Source organism: Nipponia nippon, unplaced genomic scaffold (genome assembly GCF_047370975.1).
Source record: "Nipponia nippon isolate SJK-2023a ecotype South Korea unplaced genomic scaffold, ASM4737097v1 scaffold_33, whole genome shotgun sequence".
NCBI lineage: Eukaryota > Metazoa > Chordata > Aves > Pelecaniformes > Threskiornithidae > Nipponia > Nipponia nippon.
The window spans coordinates 2,698,687-2,721,738 of record NW_028262351.1 but is presented as its reverse complement, the minus strand read 5'-3'; the positions used below and the strand labels follow the sequence as shown (position 1 = coordinate 2,721,738).

Genomic DNA, 23,052 nt, shown 5'->3' with positions numbered 1-23,052 from the left:
TGGGGTTTGAGTAGCCGCAGTACCTGTCGTGGGGGTTGAAGTATCTGCAGTTCCTGTTGCAGGGGTTGGAGTAACCACAATGCCCCATATTTTTTTCAGATTTTGTTGGTATTTGTCTGGAATATTTCATCACCACATAATTTTCCTACTCCTACTAAGCTGGGTCTTAGAACACTTCTAAATCAAGTGTATCATGCCATTGGACCCTGAAACTGGTAGAGAGAATCTAGAAAACATGCACAAGTCATAAATAGAGGCAACTATCTTCTCTGCAAGTATCAGACAACAAAAGGGCTCGGAATCACACTGATCTAATCATTTTAGCAGGTTGTTAATTTCAAAATCTAAAACTTACAATTTAAATAGAAACATTATTCACACTCCACTTGCTGGTCATTCTAAGTAGATATATTCCCCTGATGGATTTATTCCACAGTTTTCATTGGATTCAGCACTTTCACAGAAACCAATACCTCAGTGGATCTTGCAGCTTTCAACCTCTCTAACCCCCAGCAAGTATACCAGATACTTAACTACTGTCAATGCAAAAATTGTGATGCATCAAAAACAAATTATAGGTATGGAATAAAACAAAGGCATTTAACATTATTCTGTAGAGTTAATTTGCTTTCCTCCACCTTCATTTATTTAAAAGGATTCTGTTAGATTTCCTTTGATGCTTCCACAGTCCCACACAATATACATTCACTTTACTGTAGAGTACATTCGGATCTCAGACCACACCATGCAGTAGTCCATCAGTCATGAGTGGTCAATGTGATACTTGTTCCAAATAAAATGAAAACTGTAGTTCTCACATAGTGCAGTAAGCATTAATGGAGTTTAGGCTTCCTATATCAATTTAACTCCAACTCTATAATGAGTAAGGAAAAAAGGAAGATGCTAATATGGATGCAGATTTGAACCTTTCCAAACTCTGCAACAATTCAGATCCAGGATTCCAGTCAAGTTTTTTTGGTACATCAAGTTTAACCAATTAGCACCCCCACTCTCCCCCCACCCCAGAAATTCACAAATGAGAAAGTAAGGTGAAGGTCATGAGAGTTTATTTGGGAAAACTGTACCTATCTGATAATGTTGTATGTATACCTATCACAGTTTAATTTCCCCCTGGACACGTACATGTCATTAATACTAATCGCCTAGAATACTTCAACTGGAACAAGATCAATTTCTGAACAGATCTTAATACCTCCACGTAGAATTAATTTGATTGTAGTCTGATCTAATTACTGCAAAGACATTTAATAAGACAGTATCTGGCTTAAGCAAACACAAGCCATGGAACTCAGCTCAAACTTAGCTCATCACTATCTCATGTAATTAAACAACATATGAGAAGCTGGAGTACTGCTGGGAAGAGCTATTATGGGAAGTGGTGAGTTTTGAATGTAGAACGAGACACCATGAGGAAGATAAAGAGGAAGTCAGCCCTATGACTGTGGTCCTTATATTATGGTCAACCTTGTTTGCAGCACTCTTTTCATAGCCTGGAAATGGAGAATTTCCTCACTGACTGTCCTTTCTTTTAAAAATACTGTTTTTTTCCTCTTTGTTATTCTGTATTTTACTTCTTTGGGTACATACTAGCAGCACTGCCAAATGCAACATGCTCAAAATAGCAATCTCCAAGCATCTGAGGATGAATCTTAAAACCAAAACTACATTCTTACATTTATTCCTCTAAAACAGAGGTGTGGGGTTAAGCTACAAAAACTTACATGATCAAGCAAAAGAACTGTACATTTCTGCTGCATAGGTGAGGAATGGTTTGTACTTAAATGTAACTATTGCTTAACTTCCTTTTCCAGGCTTTCATTTGTTTAAGCTATCTTTGATTAATTTAATTAAAACAAAAAAAACTAAACATTTTGCTTCCTTGGAAGGTTTTGTTATTTTTCTTTAGGAGAAAAAAGGTAGGATAAATAAAAACCCTCTTTCATACTGACCTATAAGAAGGAAACCAATAGGTTATAAACACAGACTTCAGACTTAATTCAAGGGAAATAAGTCAGAAACCTCTTTAAAAGATAGTGTTTACATATATATAAATGCACCCTGCTTGTCAAAAATATTTATACAAAAATTAAGACAACTGTTAATTCTTGAGTGTTATAAACATTAAAATGCAACCTGTTTTCCAAGTCAGTTCAGCCAAGACTTATTTCAGATCATTTATATTACTGAACATCCCTGAAAATTTGTAACTTAGTAAACTAATGAATCACAGTTGAGTCTCAACTCAGACAACTGGCAATGTAGATGCAAGTCTGAAGATAAACTGAATCAGCAATGAACAATGAGCAGATCATTTCAAACATAAAAAAATGTTCTAGCCACACAGCTTGCATTCATATCCCCTTGATAAACATCATTTTTATTAGGCTAGCTCTTCAAATTTCCACTCACAATAATGCTTTATGCTAAAAAAAATCCCCTCACTGTAATATTCATTTTGGAAAGGGGATTTAGTGGTGTATTTTTGTATATGTGCTTAACATCCTAGTACATGTAACAAGTAGTCTCCATTTTCAGGGCAAGTGTGAATAGATTTAAGCTCTCCTTTTTGAGACGACGTTTGTTGTAAGACAGTACTTGCTGTGCAAACTGGATGGCAGCTGATTTTTTTCCAGTCAATATGAGGTTTCATAATCAGTTCCTGTTATAGGCATCAACCCTTCATTCATTCAATCATAAAAATGTGACTTACTAAAAAAGGAAAAATAGAGTCTAAAGGCACAGAATCACATGGCTGATTCTACTAGGAGTCTGTAAACAGAGAATCGTTTGAATTTAGGAAATCCAAATCTAGGAAAGTAAAAAGGCATCTGAAGCAGGCTTTTATCTAGCCAACTTCCTTAAAGATCCAAAAGGGTTTGAGGTCTACAAAGTATGCACTAAAATACCATATTTCAAAAAGCAATAAGGCAAATAGTATATTCATTATTTCAAAAAAGTTACAATGGTAGTGTAGGCATACACAGTATAACTTAGTTACAATGAGTGGTACTGTTTCTACTACATAGCCCTATAACTCTTGCCTTTCTATGTAAACGGAGATTAAACCAGGATTCCAGGTGAACACAAAACCATCCTTGTACCACCATCTACCACTGGCAACAGTTCTTCAGCAGCAGCAATGTTTGCTCTGCTGCTTGAGTCACATTCATACTGAGGAAAGTCCACAAATCAAAGTTCAGAGATTAAATGCTGTCATACTTGTGAAGAGCTTCTTCTAGCTTTTGTGTCACTTTTTGAAAAAAGAGTATTTGCTGTTGCAAGAAATGCTGCATCTGTGATTTAAAGTCCCTCACACGAATTTTGTGGAAATGATTAATTTCTGCTAGGGTCGCAAAAGAAATAATGTTACAGCGTTCCTGAATGCCCTCAGCTTTTTGGAGCTCCATCTTCCCCTCTTCCACATGTCGCTTACTCTCCTTTACTTTGGTAAGGGCTCCTGTGTAAAGAACAAAACAAAATAGTTGAACTGTGAGGACAATGTAGACTCAACTACTGTACTTTAACAAGTGATTTAATAACAACAAGGATTCATAGAAGGCTCATTCTAAATGTATTTATATGTGTGCATATATATATGAATGAAAAGGAATAAAATAAAAGCTTTTTCAGATCAAAAATCACAGAATAGTGAATCTTGTTTAAAAAAAATTTTTTTTTAAGGCTCTAGCTTGCAAAATTTAGTAAAACATGCCTACTTCACAATCTTAAAAATCAGATGGTGTCCTTCAGAGAATATCAGATAAATATACCAGCAGTGGAAAAAAATGAAAGCACTAGAAAACTAATCAAATCAATTTAAGCCTACATGAACACCAGAAAAATAGCCTCATTCAGAAATCGGACTTTGTGAAACATCACAACTTTTCACAATCTTTGTGAAACAACAAAAGGAGATCTGAATACACAAAATCTTGCCAATACACCATTCTGCTTTGGCACTACAGATACCCAAAAATTAATTATTGAGTACTAGAGAATCTAAAAGTTTATTTCAAAGTTGTAGACATCCAGGTAGAGCTAACACAATCTTGTAAGAGCTAGAAGAAACACAGAGCAAAAGAACTGACAGACCTCCTCCTCCAAATAGCTAATTACATCCTACAAAAACAAAATATTACCCAAATCAGACTCACCCAAAGCAGACTCATATAGTGACACAGAATAAACAAGATGTGTCTTACACATTTATGTTCCTGTCTCAATTTCCCATAAGAATACATAAGGAATACATGCAAGGCTGTGAAAAACTGGAATTTGGGACTTACTGGAAGCCAGATGGAGCTGAATACACATCTGGGATAAATATCTGCCAATGCACTGTTCCCAGAGGGATGGAATACATTAAAAAAAAAATTTTTTTTTTTTTTTTTTTAGCTCCAGCTCTACAGATTCTGTAAAGACTTGCCCATACATTTAAAGCTTCTGGTCTGAGGAAAAGACCTTCTGTCAGGAGATCATGTTCCAGTGATCAGGACTAGCTTTAAAACAGCGAAGAGAGCCTGGATCAAAGACACTGCAAAAAGGTGTGCTACATCTATTTCTGTTCTTAAAGGTGGGGAAAAGCAGATGTGATGCTGTTTTTCATTGCCCAAAGACTGATGTTAAACAGACAGTGGTGCTCACTGAATGCTGCTAAGGGCTTAAGAGAAACTTGCAGGTTTCAGTGCTTGTTTTGAAGTATGAGATTAGACAACACAAGATGATATAAACACATTTAACAAGGGACATTTACAGTAATGTGCCAGCAGCCAAGAAGACAGGGACAACATAAAATTCCTGCTAGAAATAAATACTTCCAACTTATGAAACACACAATACAAACAGCAACTTAAATAGGTGCTGAGGAGTTATCAGGAAAAAAGTGCATTGAATCAGTAAGCTGGACATGCAAACATGAGGCTGCAATGTGGCAGAAAAACGCAAATGCATTCAGGAAAACTAAATAAAAAAAAAATCCTGAACCTGAGAGCACTCAGGTTTGGGTCAAGCAATATATTTTCCCATCACCTGCAGTTTTTTTTTACACTAATAAATGCTTTGAGATTGTGTGAACAGTCAACTAAGGGTAGGTTTGCATCCGTACTTGAGCTTGTACTTACTCCCCCACACACACTATACATATGCATATATACATGTAAACTCATGCTGATGCATGTGTGTCTCCAAGCTCTCCAATTGCATGGTATGATCAGCCTACTAGCAACCAGCCCTACACTGGTTCTTCACACTTAGCGTACATGACATAAGCCCAAGTTGCTGCCTGCAATGTAACCAGAAGGAAAAAGTTTCAGGGCTCAGCTCATGAAGACTGCAATCAAGACTGCTCTTCACTCAACTCCTTTGTCTCACTTGAAGCTAGGTCTCCCCTGCACCTGCCAGCATGGGCGATCGGAAGCTGAAGACGAGCAGTACCTGCTAAGGGTGTATCATCTTCCCACTGCCCCATCTCCACCTCTCCCCAAGCTACCTGAACATCAGCTTTGAAGATTTGCATACAGCAGTCAGGAGCGAAACGTCAGCTGTGTCTTTAGTTACTAATCCAAATAAAGACAAGCCTAGAGAAAGGGAATTCTTTCAGGCAGGAGCCCTTTTTTGCTCTTTATTTGCACAGTGCTTAGTACAGTGGACATCTGTTCAACAGCTGAGCTTGCTCGATTCTTAAAAAACACAAGCAGTAATTAATGATATGCTTCGTAACTGTATCACTCTTTTCTGAAAAGCATCTAAGAAATTGCTGTAGCAGCAATGATTTAACTGCATACGGCAACATAGCATATGGGATGAAACACAAAGATGCGTTGGCTCAACATTGCTAGAATGCAGCACTAAGTATCTGTTGAAGTCAGGGAGGTCTGCAATTCAGTCAGTCACTCTCGGAAATGTGTGTCATCCATTAAGTCACCAATATATCAATGTCTTCAGTATCTCAGTCCAAAATACTGAACTTAAAAACCTACCCAGCTTATAGGAGCCAATACGTTAATTTTTTAAAATCCTATATAATTGTAATACCTTTATCACTGCAGTTATTCAAATATTTCTTTCACTTTAGTGATTAATTATGCTAAAACACAGAAAATAGATTTCTTTCACTAGTAGTGAGATAACAGTTTACATGTATGCCAGTTATGATTAATACAACACTCTTTCAGCAAGCACCCATGTTCTTCTTACTCTACTTTATACCTTGAGTGAAAGAATTATTGCAAAACAACTGCAAAGGGAATGAGAGAAGACATGGGAAACAAAAAAAAGTTAGTCTTGTGGTTCTCCTTGATATATTACAAAGAACGTTATTTTCTGAAACATCACAGAATCATAGAATCGTTAAGGTTGGAAAAGACCCTTAAGATCATCGAGTCCAACCATTAACCTAACACTGCCAAGTCCACCACTAAACCATGTCCTCAACCACCACGTCTACCTGTCTTTTAAATACCTCCAGGGATGGGGACTCAACCACTTCCCTGGGCAGCCTGTTCCAATGCCTGACTACCCTTTCGGTGAAGACGTTTTTCCTAATATCCAATCTAAACTTCCCCTGGCGCAGCTTGAGCCCATTTCCTCTCGTCCTATCGCTTGTTACTTGGGAAAAGAGACCGACCCCCACCTCACTACAACCTCCTTTCAGGTAGTTGTAGAGAGCAATAAGGTCTCCCCTCAGCCTCCTCTTCTCCAGACTAAACATCCCCAGCTCCCTCAGCTGCTCCTCATAAGACTTGTTCTCTAGACCCTTCACCAGCTTCGTTGCCCTTCTTTGGACACTCTCCAGCACCTCGATGTCCTTCTTGTAGTGAGGGGCCCAAAAATGAACACAGTACTCAAGGTGGGGCCTCACCAGTGCCGAGTACAGGGGCACTATCACCTCCCTGGGCCTGCTGGCCACACTATTCCTGATACAGGCCAGGATGCCATTGGCCCTCTTGGCCACCTGAGCACGCTGCTGGCTCATGTTCAGGCGGCTGTCAACCAACACCCCCAGGTCCTTTTCAGCCAGGCAGCTCTCCAGCCACTCTTCCCCCAGCCTGTAGCGTTGCATGGGGTTGTTGTGACCCAAGTGCAGGACCCGGCACTTAGCCTTGTTGAATCTCGTACAGGTGTCATCTGCAAACTTACTGAGGGTGCACTCGATCCCCTCATCCAGATCATCAATGAAGATGTTGAACAGGACCGGCCCCAGTACTGAGCCCTGGGGAACGCCACTCATGACCGGCCGCCAACTGGATTTGACTCCATTCACCACCACTCTCTGGGCTCGGCCATCCAGCCAGTTTTTAACTCAGCGGAGAGTGCACTTATCCAAGCCCTGAACAGCCAGCTTCTCCAGGAGAATGCTGTGGGAGACTGTGTCAAAGGCCTTACTAAAGTCCAAGTAGACAACATCCATAGCCTTCCCCTCATCCACCAAGCAGGTCACCTTGTCATAGGAGGAGATCAGGTTAGTCATGCAGGACCTCCCTTTCATAAACCCATGCTGACTGAGCCTGATCCCCCGGTTGTCCCGCACGTGCCGCATAATGGCGCTCAAGATGATCTGCTCCATGACCTTCCCTGGCATCGAGGTCAGGCTGACAGGCCTGTAGTTCCCTGGATCCTCCTTCTGACCCTTCTTGTAGATGGGTGTCACATTAGCTAACCTCCAGTCAGCTGGGACCTCCCCAGTTGACCAGGACTGCTGATAAATGATGGAGAGTGGCTTGGTAAGCTCCTCTGCCAGCTCCCTCAGTATCCTCAGGTGGATCCTATCTGGCCCCATGGACTTGTGAGCATCCAGGTGGAGGAGCAGGTCAGTGACTGTTACCTCTTCGATTACTGGGGCTTCATTCTCCATCCTATCTCCATGAAAACCCCAAGGATGACCAGTCTGACTGTTAAAGACTGAGGCAAAGAAATCATTTAAGTACCTCAGCCTTCTCCTCATCCTTCATGGCAGTGTTTCCCTCCGCATCCAACAAAGAAGGGAGATTCTCCTTAGCCCTCCTTTTGTCGCTGGTATATTTATGAAAACATTTTTTGTTATATTTAACTGCAGCGGCCAGTTTAAGTTCCAGCTGGGCCTTTGCCTTTCTAATCTTTTCCCTGCATAACCTCACAACATCCTTGTAGTCCCCCTGAGTTGCCTGCCCCTTCTTCCAAAGGTGGTAAGCTCTCCTTTTTTTCCTGAGTTCCAGCCAAAGCTCTCTGTCCAGCCAGGCCGGTCTTCTCCCCTGCCTGCTCGACTTGCGGCACATGGGGATGGCCTGCTCCTGTGCCTTTGAGACTTCCTTCTTGAATAACATCCAGCCTTCCTGGACTCCTTTGCCCTTCAGGACTGCCTCCCAAGGGACTCTGTTAACCAGACTCCTAAACAATCCAAAGTCCGCCCTTCTAAAGTTCAGGGTAGCGGTTTTGCTGACCCCCCTCCTTACTTCTCCAAGAATTGAAAACTGTGTCATTTCATGGTCACTGAGCCCAAGACAGCCTCCGACCACCACATCACCCATCAGGCCTTCTCTGTTCGTAAACAGCAGGTCCAGCGGGGCACCCTCCCTGGTTGGCTCCCTCACCAGCTGTGTCAGGAAGTTATCTCCCACGCACTCCAGGAACCTCCGAGACTGCTTTCTCTCTGCTGTGTTTTATTTCTAGCAGATATCTGGTAAGTTGAAGTCTCCCACGAGAACAAGGGCTAGGGATTGCGAGACTTCAGCCAGCCGCTTGTAGAATACTTCATCTGTTTCCTCATCTTGATTGGGTGGTCTGTAACAGACTCCCACCAGGATATCTGCCTTGTTGGCCTTCCCCCCGATCTTTACCCATAAGCACTCAACCTTATCATTACCTTCGTTGAGCTCTAGACAATCAAAACACTCTGTAACGTACAAGGCTACCCCACCACCTCTCCTTCCTTGCCTGTCCCTTCTGAAGAGCTTGTAGCCATCCATTGCAGCACTCCAGTTGTGTGAGTCATCCCACCATGTTTCTGTGATGGCGACCACATCATAGTTTTCCTGCCGCGCAATGGCTTCCAGCTCCTCCTGCTTATTGCCCGTGCTGCGTGCATTGGTGTAAATGCACTTCAGTTGGCCTATTGATCTCGTCTCCAACACAGGCATGCCACCCCTAGGCTCGTCCCTAGCAAGCCTGGTTTTATCCCCTTCCTCTTTGAATCTAGTTTAAAGCTCTCTCAGTGAGGCCTGCTAACTGTTGAGCCAGAATCCTTTTCCCCCTTCTGTCTCCAGCAGGCCTGGTGCCATGTAAACTGCCCCACAATTGAAAAACCCAAAATTCCACCTCTGGTACCAGCCTCTGAGCCACATGTTAATGAGATGGGTCTTCCTGTTCCTTTCTGTATTCCTCCCGGCTACTGAAGGGATGGAGGAAAACACTACCTGCGCTCCTGATCCTTCAAGCAATCGCCCCAGTTCTCTGAAATCCCTTTTGATTGTCTTTGTACTTCTCTCAGCTACCTCATCACTGCCAACCTGAACAACCAATAGTGGATAATAATCGGACGGTTGTACCAGCCTAGGGAGCTTCCTATATATTTAATGGAGCTGGGGGAGGGAGGGAGAGTGAAGCAGTGAGCTGGGTGCCAGCCCAACAACATGTGCAGCTCCTCACGTGATGGCTCTTTGCCTTTCCCCAGCCGGCTTCGGCACTGCCGAGAGGGAGGGAAGCAAGGGCTAGCATACCGCTGGGGCCACTGGTCAATGATGCAGGTGCGAAGCAGTAACCGTTCTGAGGGACGGAAACGTGGCACCTGGCCACGAGCTGCTCCAAGCACAAATCCATACTTACTCTTTTTGTAAACCCTATTTGTAAATGATACTGAAAAAAACAACAGCCATAAAATATGGCAGAATGGGAAAAAAAACTGAGGAGGGTGATCATTCCAGCCTTGACATCAGTGGTAAGTGTAGCAAAACCAGAGAGTGCCAGATTCCTGACCACCGCCTTTGAGAAGTCCCCCGGCCAACAAGCTTCGGTGTGACAGCCTCCCCCAAGACCTTGTGTCAAAGTCCAAAGGCTCCTCTGAGAGTTGGCTCCCTCACGGGGAAGGACAGCTAGGGTCAGAAAACACTGTGCTCCTTAAAGAAGCTCCCAAGTTTGACAAAGAAAAATCTTTCAGCAGTTGTACCTGAGAAATCTTGTGCAAATAAAATGACCTGTGCAATAAACAATTTTTCGTCTTTCTACTGTCAGCAAGCTACACAATAAAATTTGGTACATTACTTACTAGAAAGTAAAACAACTTACATTTCCACACCATTCATCTGCCCATCATATTAAAAGGCCTAACAGTAGGCATGATGTGTCCTTCAAAGCAGGCTACTCGCTATTGAAGGGAGAGCTTTGAAAGAGTCTAACGACTCCCTTTGCTTTACTTTTATTACAAGACACTGTCTCTAATATGAGACACCATCTCTGAAAAGAAGGGAGAAAATATATTCATCATGTTGCTTTTAGTGGCTTTCATAAAAGGATGCAAAAGCAGAAAGTGAAATAAATGTACTTTTTCCTTACCAAAGAACCTAATGATGAGATTATTTAACTACAGCTCTTTGCTTAAAGATTTGAAAAGGCAAGCCCTGGGTAGCCCATGTGCATATAGCACATTTTTGATTTACCCTCCTTCTGAAATAAACAACTGTGAAAGAAACAACATTATCTCTAAACAACATATCTCTAATCTGCTGCCAGAACAAGCCTATCTACATGGCCATCCCACTTACTTACAACAGATCTAGCAAAGATGTTATGGGATGACTCAAATGACTAATCCCATAAAAAACTGCTTTTGGCCTGGAGGGGAGGGAGATGGTGGTTTAGTTTTATCAATGGCTTAGCTATATGATCCAACTCAGCCCAGGGCTCCACGATCATTAGCTCCAGCACAAGGAAAGTTGCAGAAGCACCACACAAGATTACACATAACATGAAATCCTACTCTGAAAAAAGCCCCCAAACTTCCCTCTCTCAATTCAAAGTGAAACGATGAAATTTTATGTACTAGAATAGAGATTTTCGTATGTTGATGGATTATTCGCTTAAGAATGCTTTGAGCACAGATTAACAAAAGCAGCCTATGTTAAGATTCTGCAAATTCTTTAAATTTCCTGGCCATGATTTAGAATGGAAAGCAGAATAATGGGAATTTGCCCGAAATTAAAAACAGAAGACTTCTCCAGCAGAAACTTAAGTGTATAAAAGAAATGTCACAGGGAAAAAGTAACATTACAGTAACTAACGTAGGAATGACTCGCTACTTTAAAATCTGGTTTTACAATTTTAAACAGAAAAAAGCAAGTGATCTTCAACATCAAAGGCAAAATGATGAAGTCACTTGTTTTTTCTGAAAGTGCCAACACAATAGCGTTTTCAAAACCAGGCTTTCTAATTCAAAGATGATATGTTTCTTGATGGTGGAAAACTATTTGAACAAAGCTCTATTTTCCATAATGAAAGTTAGAAATATAAAAATAAAATATATCAAATTTTAATTACTTTAGTATTACAGGGGGTGTATAGATATGTGAAAATGGCTATAATACTTTTAGAATCTGCAGCCTAACAACAGTTAAAAACAGTGAGGTTTATTTTTTATTATTTCATTGCCCATTGCTCAAAAAACCCAATAAAATACTACTATCCTATACATCTAGGCTCGTAAATTACAGTACTCTGCTACCATCTAGGTTAACATTGTCTGACTGCAGGATTATTAACGTTAGACAGAATTATTTGTTCTTCCAGTTATCCAGTTGCAAAGCTCATTGAAAGCTATCACTGCATTCTTCAGTTCAAAATGAAATCACCTTCTAATCTACACAATTCAGAGATCACACAAAAATAAAACAGTCTTTGCTAAAGATTTCAGAAACTTGATTAATTTTAATCTCATCTGGTGGTTTTAACATCTACATTGATTTAACTAATATATAACCAATTAATGATGGTGTTAGAATGCACAGTGTCAAATGTCACTCAGTTTTAAAGAGCTACCAGTGTTAATGGACACGACACATGTATAACTATTTTTTTAAAATAATGCCATATTTAAGACCTGATTAGACTCACTGCATACATCTGCAAGTTGGTGTACACACACATAGGAAGAACATACATGGCCAATTTATTTATCCAGATCTACAAGGACTGTAATCATACCTGTGCATGTTCAGAGTCTCCAAAATGCTCATACTACTGAAAAATATTTAAATTATCACATTTGCAATGTGCATTTCAGCTCTAGAATCCCCCAGAGGAATCTACAAGCTTTGGAGTGCAGCACCTCCAGTATGAATGTTTCACTGGGCCACGTTACACCACGCTGCTATGCAAGCAACAAGTCATAGTTTGCCCTTGAAACAGTTGATAACAGGAGGTGAGAGCAAGATGGCAAAATAAATTAAATAAACGCTACAGAATTACCTGTCTATTGCACCTACTGCCACACATAACCCCATTAACAAAACAAAAAAAGCCCATACTGCTAGGTAACCGCATGTAAAAATGGTGCAAAATCGGATGGAAGTTTTCCATTCAAATCTTGAATGAAGTGACTTTAAAACTAATGTATTTTTAGATGTATTGTACACAGGCGGTGTTTTCAGCAAACAAATAACCTTATTTCAGCCACTACAGCATGTCTAAACTGTGTTCTTGAGTAGTTCTGACTTACAGGTACCTACAGTGATGTCTGAAAGAGGGCCTGTCAAGAATAATTTGATTTTAAAATCCAGCTACATTGTGTATATTGCTGTCTATTATCACAAACATAGCTTTTTGCACCACAGCCCAAGATGCAAACACTAGGTAATGCTGGTTTTGCCCAATTCTAAGACAGTCTGTGCTTTTCAGCACTCATATGTACCATTTAAGGAGTTTCTTTGGTACGGCTTCAGCTGACGCTGCAGACTGGGGGTACAGAAAGGAGCGAAACTTAAACTAGACTGGTTGCTAGAAATGCAGTACATTTGCCCCTTGAAAAGCCGGTCATGCTTTTCAGGGTGGACACTTGAAAATTTAAGCAATTGCAATTTGCAGAAGTACCAAGATGAAACCTTTCAGTGATTTTAAGTACTTCTTACTAGCTTACATCTAAAAGTGGCACCAAACAGGCTTTTAAGATAAATCTCTCTTTTTCCAGAGTTTAAGTTGGTCTATTACAGCGTAATCATCATAGGTTCTGAACATTAATTTCTCCCATTTAGGATGTTAAGAACAGGCACTATTCTGTCAGAACGATGCTATAGACTCTTAACAGCTTTTGTAAATGCCCTGTTCGTAATGCCGACTTCAAGACAACAACCTAAATCAGAAATGATGCTGTGCATGTGTGATATAAATTAATCTTCAGTAAAACTGACATATGAGCAGAAATGTCTCCTCTGGATCTGTAGAAGACGAATATAAGTCATGGCCAAAATGACTGTAAGCATCATTATGGTAACTTCTTCAAAATTTTCTTGAGATTCATGGGATGTGGGTGGACAGGAGAAGGCAGGTAAGACCGCATATCGATATCCATATACCATTATCAAGAGAAGCAAGTATAAATGCAGGTTCTACCTACTCATTCATCCCTACTTTATTGGGGCACTATAAAAGACCTGCTTTTGGATGTTGTTCTCTGTAAGGCTGAAGGGAAGCAAAGAGCAAGCACAATTTATGGTGTTTGCTTGTCCATCATCATCTGCTTAGCTCCGCTACTGTCCTAAGATAAGCAAATACAACATGCATAGACACTTTACATAAATTCATATGAAAAGAGTCAAGATCCAAACGAAATGCAGATACCGCTCCACTTTTTCCCTAGTGTCCTTTAAATGCTCTCTCTTAGAAATCTGAATGCTGCAGTATCTCTGTAAGGACAAAAAAAGTAGATTCCTTGTTGCAGTAAAAAATATACAAGGTAAACCATCATTAATGTAACCAATTAAAATATATAATTCAAAAGCAGAACACGTGAACATTATAATAACATAATGCTATATTCATATTATATATAAGAAATGCTATATATTATATATCGTTAAATTATATGTTAATTTAAAATTGTAAATACTAAATTTTTATTAAATTAATAATTAATATAGAACATATAATATATAGATATCGTGGTTTAACCCCAGCCAGCAACTAAGCACCACACAGCCGCTCGCTCAATCCCCCACAATGGGATGGGGGAGAGAATCAGAAGAGTAAAAGTGAGAAAACTCATGGGTTGAGATAAAGACAGTTTAATAAGTAAAACAAAAGCCGCACATGCAAGCAAAGCAAAGCAAGGAATTCATTCGCTACTTCCCATTGGCAGGCAGGTGTTCAGCCATCCCCAGGAAAGCAGGGCTCCATCATGCATAACAGTTACTTGGGAAGACAAAATACCATCACTCCGAATGTCCCCCCCTTCCTCCTTCTTCCCCCAGTTTGTATACTGAGCATGATGTCATATGGTATGGAATAGCCCTTTGGCCAGTCTGGGTCAGCTGTCCTGGCTGTGTTCCCTCCCAGCTTCTTGTGCACCTGGCAGAGCATGGGAAGCTGAAAAGTCCTTGACTAGTGTAAACTCTACTCAGCAACAACCAAAACACCAGTGTGTTATCAACACTATTCTCATCCTAAATCCAAAACACAGCACTATACCAGCTACTAGGAAGAAAATTAACTCTATCCCAGTTGAAACCAGGACAATAGAGAATATTATAGTATTATAAAGGCAGAAAAGAATTGTTTGCCTTTTTAGTAGGAAGGGATCTACCCCTTTGAGTTTGGACTTATATAAAACTGCAAGCAACTTGAAAATATAGTGTCATTATCATGATATTTGAGAAAATGGATCTTTCTTCAGTACACTGCCAGTTAGCTGGCATAGCTATTCATGCATATAATGATTCAAAATGGTAAGTCTGAAAAAAATAGAATAGCAAGTTGCTTTTTACCACAGGGCAAAAATGCAATGTAGCATGAATCTGCTTTTCACACTGTTATGAAAGTATTGCATGTAGGCATAAAGAGGGTAGTTCAGTTCATCATCATTACAGAAGTTGTCCACCCATGATGTGTACCTACCTAAAACAAAGGCTGAAACCATCTCTTCTCCCTGGTCTGCTACAAGAACAATCACTGACAAGACCTGAACAGATTGTTTAAATGTATCTATTCTGTTACCGATTTCATGAGACATCCACTCCAAAACACACTTTTCACTAGTTTTTATTTTTAATTTAAATTCTCATGGCCTTCATGAAAGATCTAAACAAGATTGTGTAGAAAGCGTTTGCCATTTGTTTGCTCTAGTCTGCCGATAAAACTAATGTCTTAGGGGCTAAGCCAAATGTGATTTCATTTTTTTTTTAACTAGAATTTCAAATTCTGTGCTATTTGAACCAGGCAATTTAAAATAAGTAAGGTACCAGCTGGATGAGTTTATACAGTCTGCACACATTAACTTGGCATTTTAACTGTTCAAACAAAGTCTAACAATGAAGTCATGGAAAGATGCTGAAAAGGCTGAAACATGTCCTTGTTTCAAAGGTGACTTGCAAAATAGAAAAATCAGCCAGCTTGTTTGTTTTTGATAATGTGCTTACGAAGATTTGGGAGAACTCTGGGAGCTACTTTCTGGTTTTAGTCTACCAATTCTTCTCTTCCCTGTTTGGATGGAAGTCCTTTTAGCAAGACCTGGAGTTCTCTCAGCTGCAAGAGAGAACCATCTCACCATCTAGATTCTTCATAAGCTTCAAGCTGAAAAGGTATTACATAGTCTTTGAAATAAAATTATTTCCTCTTTCTACAAAATAATTTTTACTTCTTCAATATCTACACTGTCCTGCTACTATCTAACTGTCCACAAGGTTCTCCCAGTAGACAGGGCCTTAATGCTTGCGGTGAGCAAGTACCTGTAAGAGCACAAGAGCTGACAATGTACTGCCTTTGGTCAAATCTATAGGTGTGAGCTCTGATCAAAACTTCTCCAGCCTGTTGGGACTAAATGGGCAGTCTGGATAGACTTTCTGGTGTGCAGTAATGCATGTAGTCTTTCCCATGGGATGAACAGTTATACTCTTCCTCTGCTACCAGCTGTTTTTGAAAAAAAATCACTGGGATTTTATCAGCTATGAAATGTCTCTCCATCATCAAATTTGTATGATATCAGGGTAACGGGTTCCAAAAGGTAACAGGAAAGAGAAACACATTATGACTGCGTGAATCTTGCTCCTTTAGAAAGGTAAGGTAAGAAGAGATGGGGGAGGGAGAGGAAAAGAGAAAAAACAAACACATTTAAGAAGACCCATACATCTTTTAGGTAGACAGGACATAGAAGTCAATTTTTTTTTCCCTGTTTAATCTTCTTCAAGTAAGGCCATTGCTCAATTTTAGTCTTGTTTATTGTTGTCCTCTGTGTGATTAACACATACCAAGGAAGCTATTATTTTATACAGTTTCTAGATTCTTTCATATTTTAGCCATCTAAAAGTCTCAGTTTCCCTCAGGTTACCTTCAGATACTGGGAGGTAATATTGGGTGATTCAGCAGCAAGCAGACAACACTACATCATTGCTGTAACAGCAATGGGGAAGCTGAGAGGGCAAGAAATACAACAGTCATCCTAAAGCAATCCATCCTTTTTCATCAAAGTGCTTAAACAGATGAAATATAGGTACCCATCTCTTTTTACTGTTGTGAGGGTCATCTGGCTAGGATTACATGCCTAACTCTTAGACAGTAAAGTTACCTGAGTTGAACCCCATGCAAGGTGTATGTATCTGAGGGATGGAGCGGGGGGGGGGGGGAAGGGAAGGTGGATAAAGGAAAAATAGGGACAGAAAAAACATCTCTGCACAACAAATTTAAGAGGCTAGAAAGCAGGCAAGAGAGAAGAGCACTGCTTTTAAATTGTGATATAAAATTTCAGGTGAATTTTGACTAGTCTGATTTATTTATGAGCACACATACCCCCCCCCCCCCCCCCCAAAATAATTCACTGAAAATGTTATAGAGAGCTCCAGGTTTCAGTGCTGTTTGGGGTTTTTTGATGCTTTAAATTTTGATGCATTCCCAGCTGGAATGTTTGGGTTTTTTTGCCTATAATTTTATAAGATATTCTAAAAACACTCCCAGCACATTCTTTAAACTTCCTTTAGACATTTCTAGAATTAAGTTTGCTTCAGGTAAACAAGACCATTTGCCTTATTTTACTTTTCACAAATGGGTCATTCAGATATTTTTTTAAATAATTCTTTTAAATCTTGGCATGCAGAGGAAATGGAATTGCTGCCTACATCTCAGAAAACATTTAGGCCACTTTCTCAAATCTGTTTTGCAAAAATCATAACCAAAAGTTTATTGAGCGTTAACATCATAATGTTAAGAGAAAGGAGAAATCTGGAAAGCAGAGATGAAACAGCAAGTTAGGCAGTATTTTTTCCACTTTCAGGAATCACAAGAGGCCAATTATAGTAACTCCTCAAACAAAACTTGAATGAAAAACCCCAAACCTCATAACTTCTCTACTCTCACTAAGCAAATATCAAGACAAGATAGCCAGACCAGCATGAGCTACAGTACTAGCATACACTATCTCAAATTCTCACATGTGCATAAATTTTCTGAACCTGAACTTGCATGGGCCTGCAGTGAGCATTTATGTTGAAGATTATGTAAGTCAGAAGATCTCATCAGTTGAGTGAAGCTCTAGCAATTAATATTTAGGAATTATTTTGCCAAGAATGCTTAGGGAATTTCCACAAGTAGACCTTAAAAAAACAGAAAAGAAGGCATTATCCATTACAAATTAAGATGGGAGGCTGCTGTTCTTCTCAAAATTAAAGCAACTGAAACTAGTATTTCTTGAAAGATACACCAGTTCTGCAAAAGAAATGACAAAAGTGCAGCTTAGTTTTCAAGCCTACTAAACCAGAAGTTGGTCCTCAACTGACATGTGGGAGTTCAAATCCTTCCTCTCTCTCTTCTGGAGCAGGAACTTCCAACTCTTCCTTCCCTCACAGAAAATTCCTTAAATGCTGGGTGCACAAGATGAAGGAGAGGAATCTTTTAAAATCTCCTATTGAAGTTATTGCCATTTCATAAAATACTTAATATATTCATAAAACAATAAGCAGTTTGAAAATATTCCCACAGTCCATTGGTCCACATGTTTTACACAAGTGACCAAAATGACAATCCCTTTCTGCATACTTCAGATCATGTATGATGTCCTCAACACAGGAGGCAGAAGCAATTAAAAGCACAATGGTTAACACATTTTCCTGCTGATACACAAAGCAATAGCAGGGCTTACATGGCTTTGGTTCATAATTCTAGGAGAAAAGATAAAGTCCAAATGGAGGGAAATTTTTGTCTCTGGCTCAGAGATTCTCTGGCCTTCTTTTTGCAGAAGAAAAGTTGCAGAAATTATTCAGAAACCCCAGACATGCAGACTTCTCAGTCCATACCACAAAACACACTTCCAAATCACATTAAGCAGCTGTTCAACTATCTGCAGTGGAGCAAACCCATAACAGGACAAGGCAGTCTAATATTATACCCACAGATATGGGTATGTTTTGGGCATAGCAGCCTTTATTTTTTGGTCCTTCTCAGGTCTAGGGTAATATAGAAATGGAGTCTAGAAAAGGCTTCAGTTTTTATCCCAAGTGGGCAATACGTTTGCACTATGTAGAAGAAAAAGAGAGAAGTACTCCTAACTTCAGAGATCATCTTTTTAAAGTCATGGCCATGTAAGGAATGTGCTAATCACCCTGCTGTTTCTACCACTTCTAAGGGCACTTTGGGGTCATTTTACTGCATAAAGAAGTTATACGCTAGAAAATAAAACACTGAAAGAAAGACACATCAACTCTATTTTTCAGATGATCTATTATCACCAACTGATTTTTGTTTGGTCTATACAGACAATAATTCTCAAATACTGACAACTATCCCAGTTAATAAATTTAAAAGAAAGCTCTTATGTTGCAAGAACACCAAACAGTTCATATTTTCATCTGAAGTTTACAATTTGGAACTGAAAAGTTATACCATGTTACAAGTAACTCTTAAAAGTAATAAAACAGCGATATACTGGGGGTAAAAAACATCTTCCTCTCAGTTTTCTTCCAGTTTGCCTATTTTGTAAAGGGAACAACAACAACAAACATAACCCAGCTCTAAACCTATTCCTGTGATGAACATGGACACTCAAGAGACCAATATCTCAAGCCCATGCCATTTTCTGATGGCAAGTACGTACCAGGGATAATATTGTGTTGAAGGCAGTGTTAGCCCAGAGGTGCTGGAGCATTAACACCTGCACGCAGACCAGCTGTACATTTCTCCAACCAGGACAGTGTTCTGGCAAAATCAGTTCTACATACATCATACTCATGCACTGCTCTAGTGGAAGCTCATTTAGATTAACTTTCCCTGGTTCAGCATGGTAAACCTAACCAATAAGTGCAAATTTAAACAGAACTATAAAGGAAACAGACACTCAAGTTATCTATTATTCCCAATCCTCTCCTCAAAAGTAAAGTCTCCAAAAATATTACAACGAAGAACTCTATATAGTCTTAAAGCTTGAGGATATAATATTTAAATAGTATATATCATCTGCTGTTTTATTCCACCTAATAAAAAAATCTGTAATGCATGTAATTTTAATGAAAAGCTTACTTTTTAAAATAACAACAAATTGTGCACTTTATACCAACTCTGCCTCTTCAGTTTTTCCCAGCAATAATGCATACCTACTGAAAGACTGCCTTTTTGATCTGTTGAAAAAACTCTTACAACTCTTTTATCATAAAACTCAAGGCACTGTTCCAGATGCAAAAACCTTGAAAATGTCACGTAAGGGCACAAAAGACTGATTCACTGTGGGTGACAATTCAAGCTCTGCCTCTTGGGGTGCAGAACACCACTTATTAATCTCCAAAATAATTTTCAATAAAGAAGCTCACGCATTTTCTCGGATAACTGTTACACACACCCATTTCTGTACAGCATATGTGATGTTTTCTTGGTCTCTTTTACAGTTCTAATCCCCACACATCCCTGATCATATATATCAGCAAAAAGAATGAACGATGGGCTAGTCTTCTCACAATGGTGAAGAATATATGAATAGTATTAACTTCACAGCAAGGAAATCATCTACACATATATAGTGCTACAAACTTCTATTTATCTGAACAAGTGTCGTTAATCATTAATGTATCAGCGGTATAGGCAGATGTGGTTTCTTTCAGAGATACACAGCCAAACACAGTAACCTCTGACAAATAAAATTCCCAGCAACATCTAGGCCTTTGGCACAGAATGAAAATTGTCACTGATGTGTTTTTTGTATTTTTAGCAACAGTTTATCTGAGTAAACACTGAAAGATTTAACCCAAGGCCAGCAAGCCAGATGCAGAGCAAATTTAGCCCTTTGTCTCTATATCTGTGTGCATACCACTGATACATAAAACTTCATCATTTCAGAAAACACGTAAGGGTGTTACCTTTCTGGACGTGGATGATGTCTGGAAAATTGGCCAAATGCCCCTGATACAGCGCTAACAAATCCATCACAGCATCTAGGTCCTGCCGGGGCTGATCTGCAAAGAGGTCCCCGATAGTGTCATAGGCTTCTGCGGTGAAGGCTATGGCTTGGTTGAGGCCAGCTGAAAAGGCCTGCTGGTCCAGCTCAAATGCCTGACTGAGGCACTTAAAGGAGTGCCCCACCTTCTGGTATTCCTTCTTGAAACCAGTGACTTGTTTGCGGGCAAACTCGTTGGCAGTGTGATTAAGCTGCAGGGCACTCTCATCCATCTTCTTCGTGAAGGCTTTGAAGCCATCCACCTGAATTTCCACCTCCTGCAAGTCCAGGCCGCCCCCAGGGCCAGTGGGGACACTGATGGTCAGGAAAAAGTTGGCACCCACCATCTCGTCCTTCTCAGCCTTGCGCTTGCCTTGTTTCCAGGCCTTCTCATCCGTGCTGGGACAGGTGAGGAAGTGCTGGAAGGCATCGCACTGAGCCAGCACTGGGTGGCTGCACATGTGGTCCATCCACCAGGCCAGGCCTTTGCGACGTTTGGAGATGAAGTCCTCCTCAAAGCGGCCAGTGGCCTGTTTCTCCGGCAAATGGGGCACAGAGATGACGGGGAACTTCTCAGCCAGGCGCCCGTAGAGCCAGTCAAAGTGCTTGTAGCGGCGGTGCACCTGCTGCCCAGTGTGGCTGGGCACCAGCTTGTAGGCAATATAGCTCTTCATGCCCTTGAACTTGGTCTGCTTGGTGGGGTCCTCAATGGAGCACTGGAAGGGGTAGGGGTTCTCCTGCCATTCAGGGCCCCAGGGGCCCAGCACCACACACAGCTTGTCCCCATCCTTCACAAAGCCTGATGCCTCGCCCAGCACGAAGGCCTCCCCACCGGACTTGACGAAGGTGGAGAAGCGGTTGAGGTTGCGACTCACCGTGGCCGAGCTCTTGGTGCCGCTGCCGGGCAGGTGTGGGTGGCCTGCCAGGTGGCCACCACGGGAGCTCAGGGACAGCTCAGACTGTGTGGACAGGCGGTAGCGGCCAGAGGCCTGGCTGCCCACCATCTCATAGTCAGGGTAGGAGCTGCCCAGGGTGCCCGGCTCATCGGCCACCGTGGAGCTTTCGTCCCAGTCGTCGTCCCAGTCGTCATCGCTGCCCTGGCTGGGCTGGTAGGAGCCGCCGTAGGGCGCCAGCGGGAAGGGGTATCCGACAGCAGGGGGCAGCGAGAAGGGCTCGGACGCCGCCGCCGGCGGGGCCTGCTGTGTCGCCGGCTTAAAGGCGACGGGGGGCGGCAGCGGCTCGAAGCCGCCGGCGGGGAGGTTGGCGTAGGGGGCGGGCGGCGGCGGCTCGGCGGCCGGGGCGCGGATCACCTGCACGTAAGAGGCCGGGAAGAGGCCGCGGTCGCCGCGGCTGTTGACGCCCTCCAGCCAGCCCTCGATGTCCTGCTCGCTGCAGAGGCTCAGCACCTCGTGCTCCCGCAGCGAGATCTCCCCCGGGTTCTCCGACCTGAAGTCGTACAGCGCCCGGGCCCGCAGCGCCATGGCCCCACCGCCCTGCCGCCCCCCGGGGGCTCCCCGCCGCCGCGGTGACACCGCGCCGCGCCGGCGGGGCTGCGGCAGGAGAGCGCCGCGACTGCCCCCTGCCTCCGCGTCCCGCCGGCGGGGACGCTGCGGCGGCTGGCTCCCCCGGCTCCGCTACGCTACGGCGCAGCCGGCTCCGAGTCCCGGTTTCACCCCGGCGGGCGAGGCAGGGCGCGGGGGCCGGGCCGGCAACCGTCCCACGTCGCCAGTTTCGCTAATCCAGAGCCGAGAGGCAGGACGGAAGAGCCGAGCGCAGAGCGGCCGCCCCCATCGATGGGCCCGGCCCGCCCCTTCCCCGCCTGCCCCCTGGCGTCCGACCGGCCGCGGTGTGGGCGCCAAACCCCAGCCATGTACCTGCTCACCCTCTCCTCCACGGCCTCTGCCCTCACCCGAGAAAGGCACTCCGGCCTCGCGGCCAGAACAATAACACGGTTATAATCTGGTAGCGTTTCCAAACTGCCGTGTTTTGAGTGTTTTATACTAAGTTTTACAGGTTCTAATACTTGCAAGTTCAGTCTCTTTAAATCTGTTGATTAAATTTTCATAAGTCTACAAGATTTCTGCGACTCAAATGCATGATGATTACTTCTGACCCCCCTCAAAGATGTTTCAGCACTTCTCCAGGTTTGGCAATGAAGCTTGTGTGTCTTCTCAGATGCTTTGTTTTCTTTTCAGGGTTTCCATGTTGTGAGAAGGAAGAATTTATGCCATCACTTCTTGAACTTTTCTGCAGTAGGTGTATTACGCAGATGCTATGGGAAGGTTACACTGTTTCTGGTGGTCCTCCTCCAGCTGATTCTTGCTTACAAAGAAGCAAGAAAAGTAAGGTTAGAATTAGGAAAGCATGTGTTTTAGTTGTGGATAATGTGTATTTTATCTCTCTTGAAAAATGTGATCATGCTGCTTATGTTGGTTTTCTGTGGAACA

General features: G+C 41.9%; 1 protein-coding gene across 3 annotated transcripts in view; it reads right to left on the bottom strand.

Annotated features, from left to right (window-relative positions):
• Window positions 1–22,295, bottom strand: part of LOC104011930 (sorting nexin-18-like) — a 102,058-nt gene extending 79,763 nt beyond the window's left edge. For 2 of the 3 annotated variants that reach the window (XM_087770742.1, XM_087770741.1), the window contains exon 1: window positions 20,529–22,295. In XM_087770742.1, the coding sequence (XP_087626868.1) occupies window positions 20,529–22,086 (1,558 nt within the window). In that variant the 5' untranslated portion in view covers window positions 22,087–22,295. Of the gene's footprint in view, window positions 1–1,050; window positions 3,479–20,528 lie in introns of those variants that run through there. The other variant, XM_009464241.2, reaches the window with a different exon arrangement.
• Window positions 22,296–23,052: the final 757 nt, after the last annotated feature.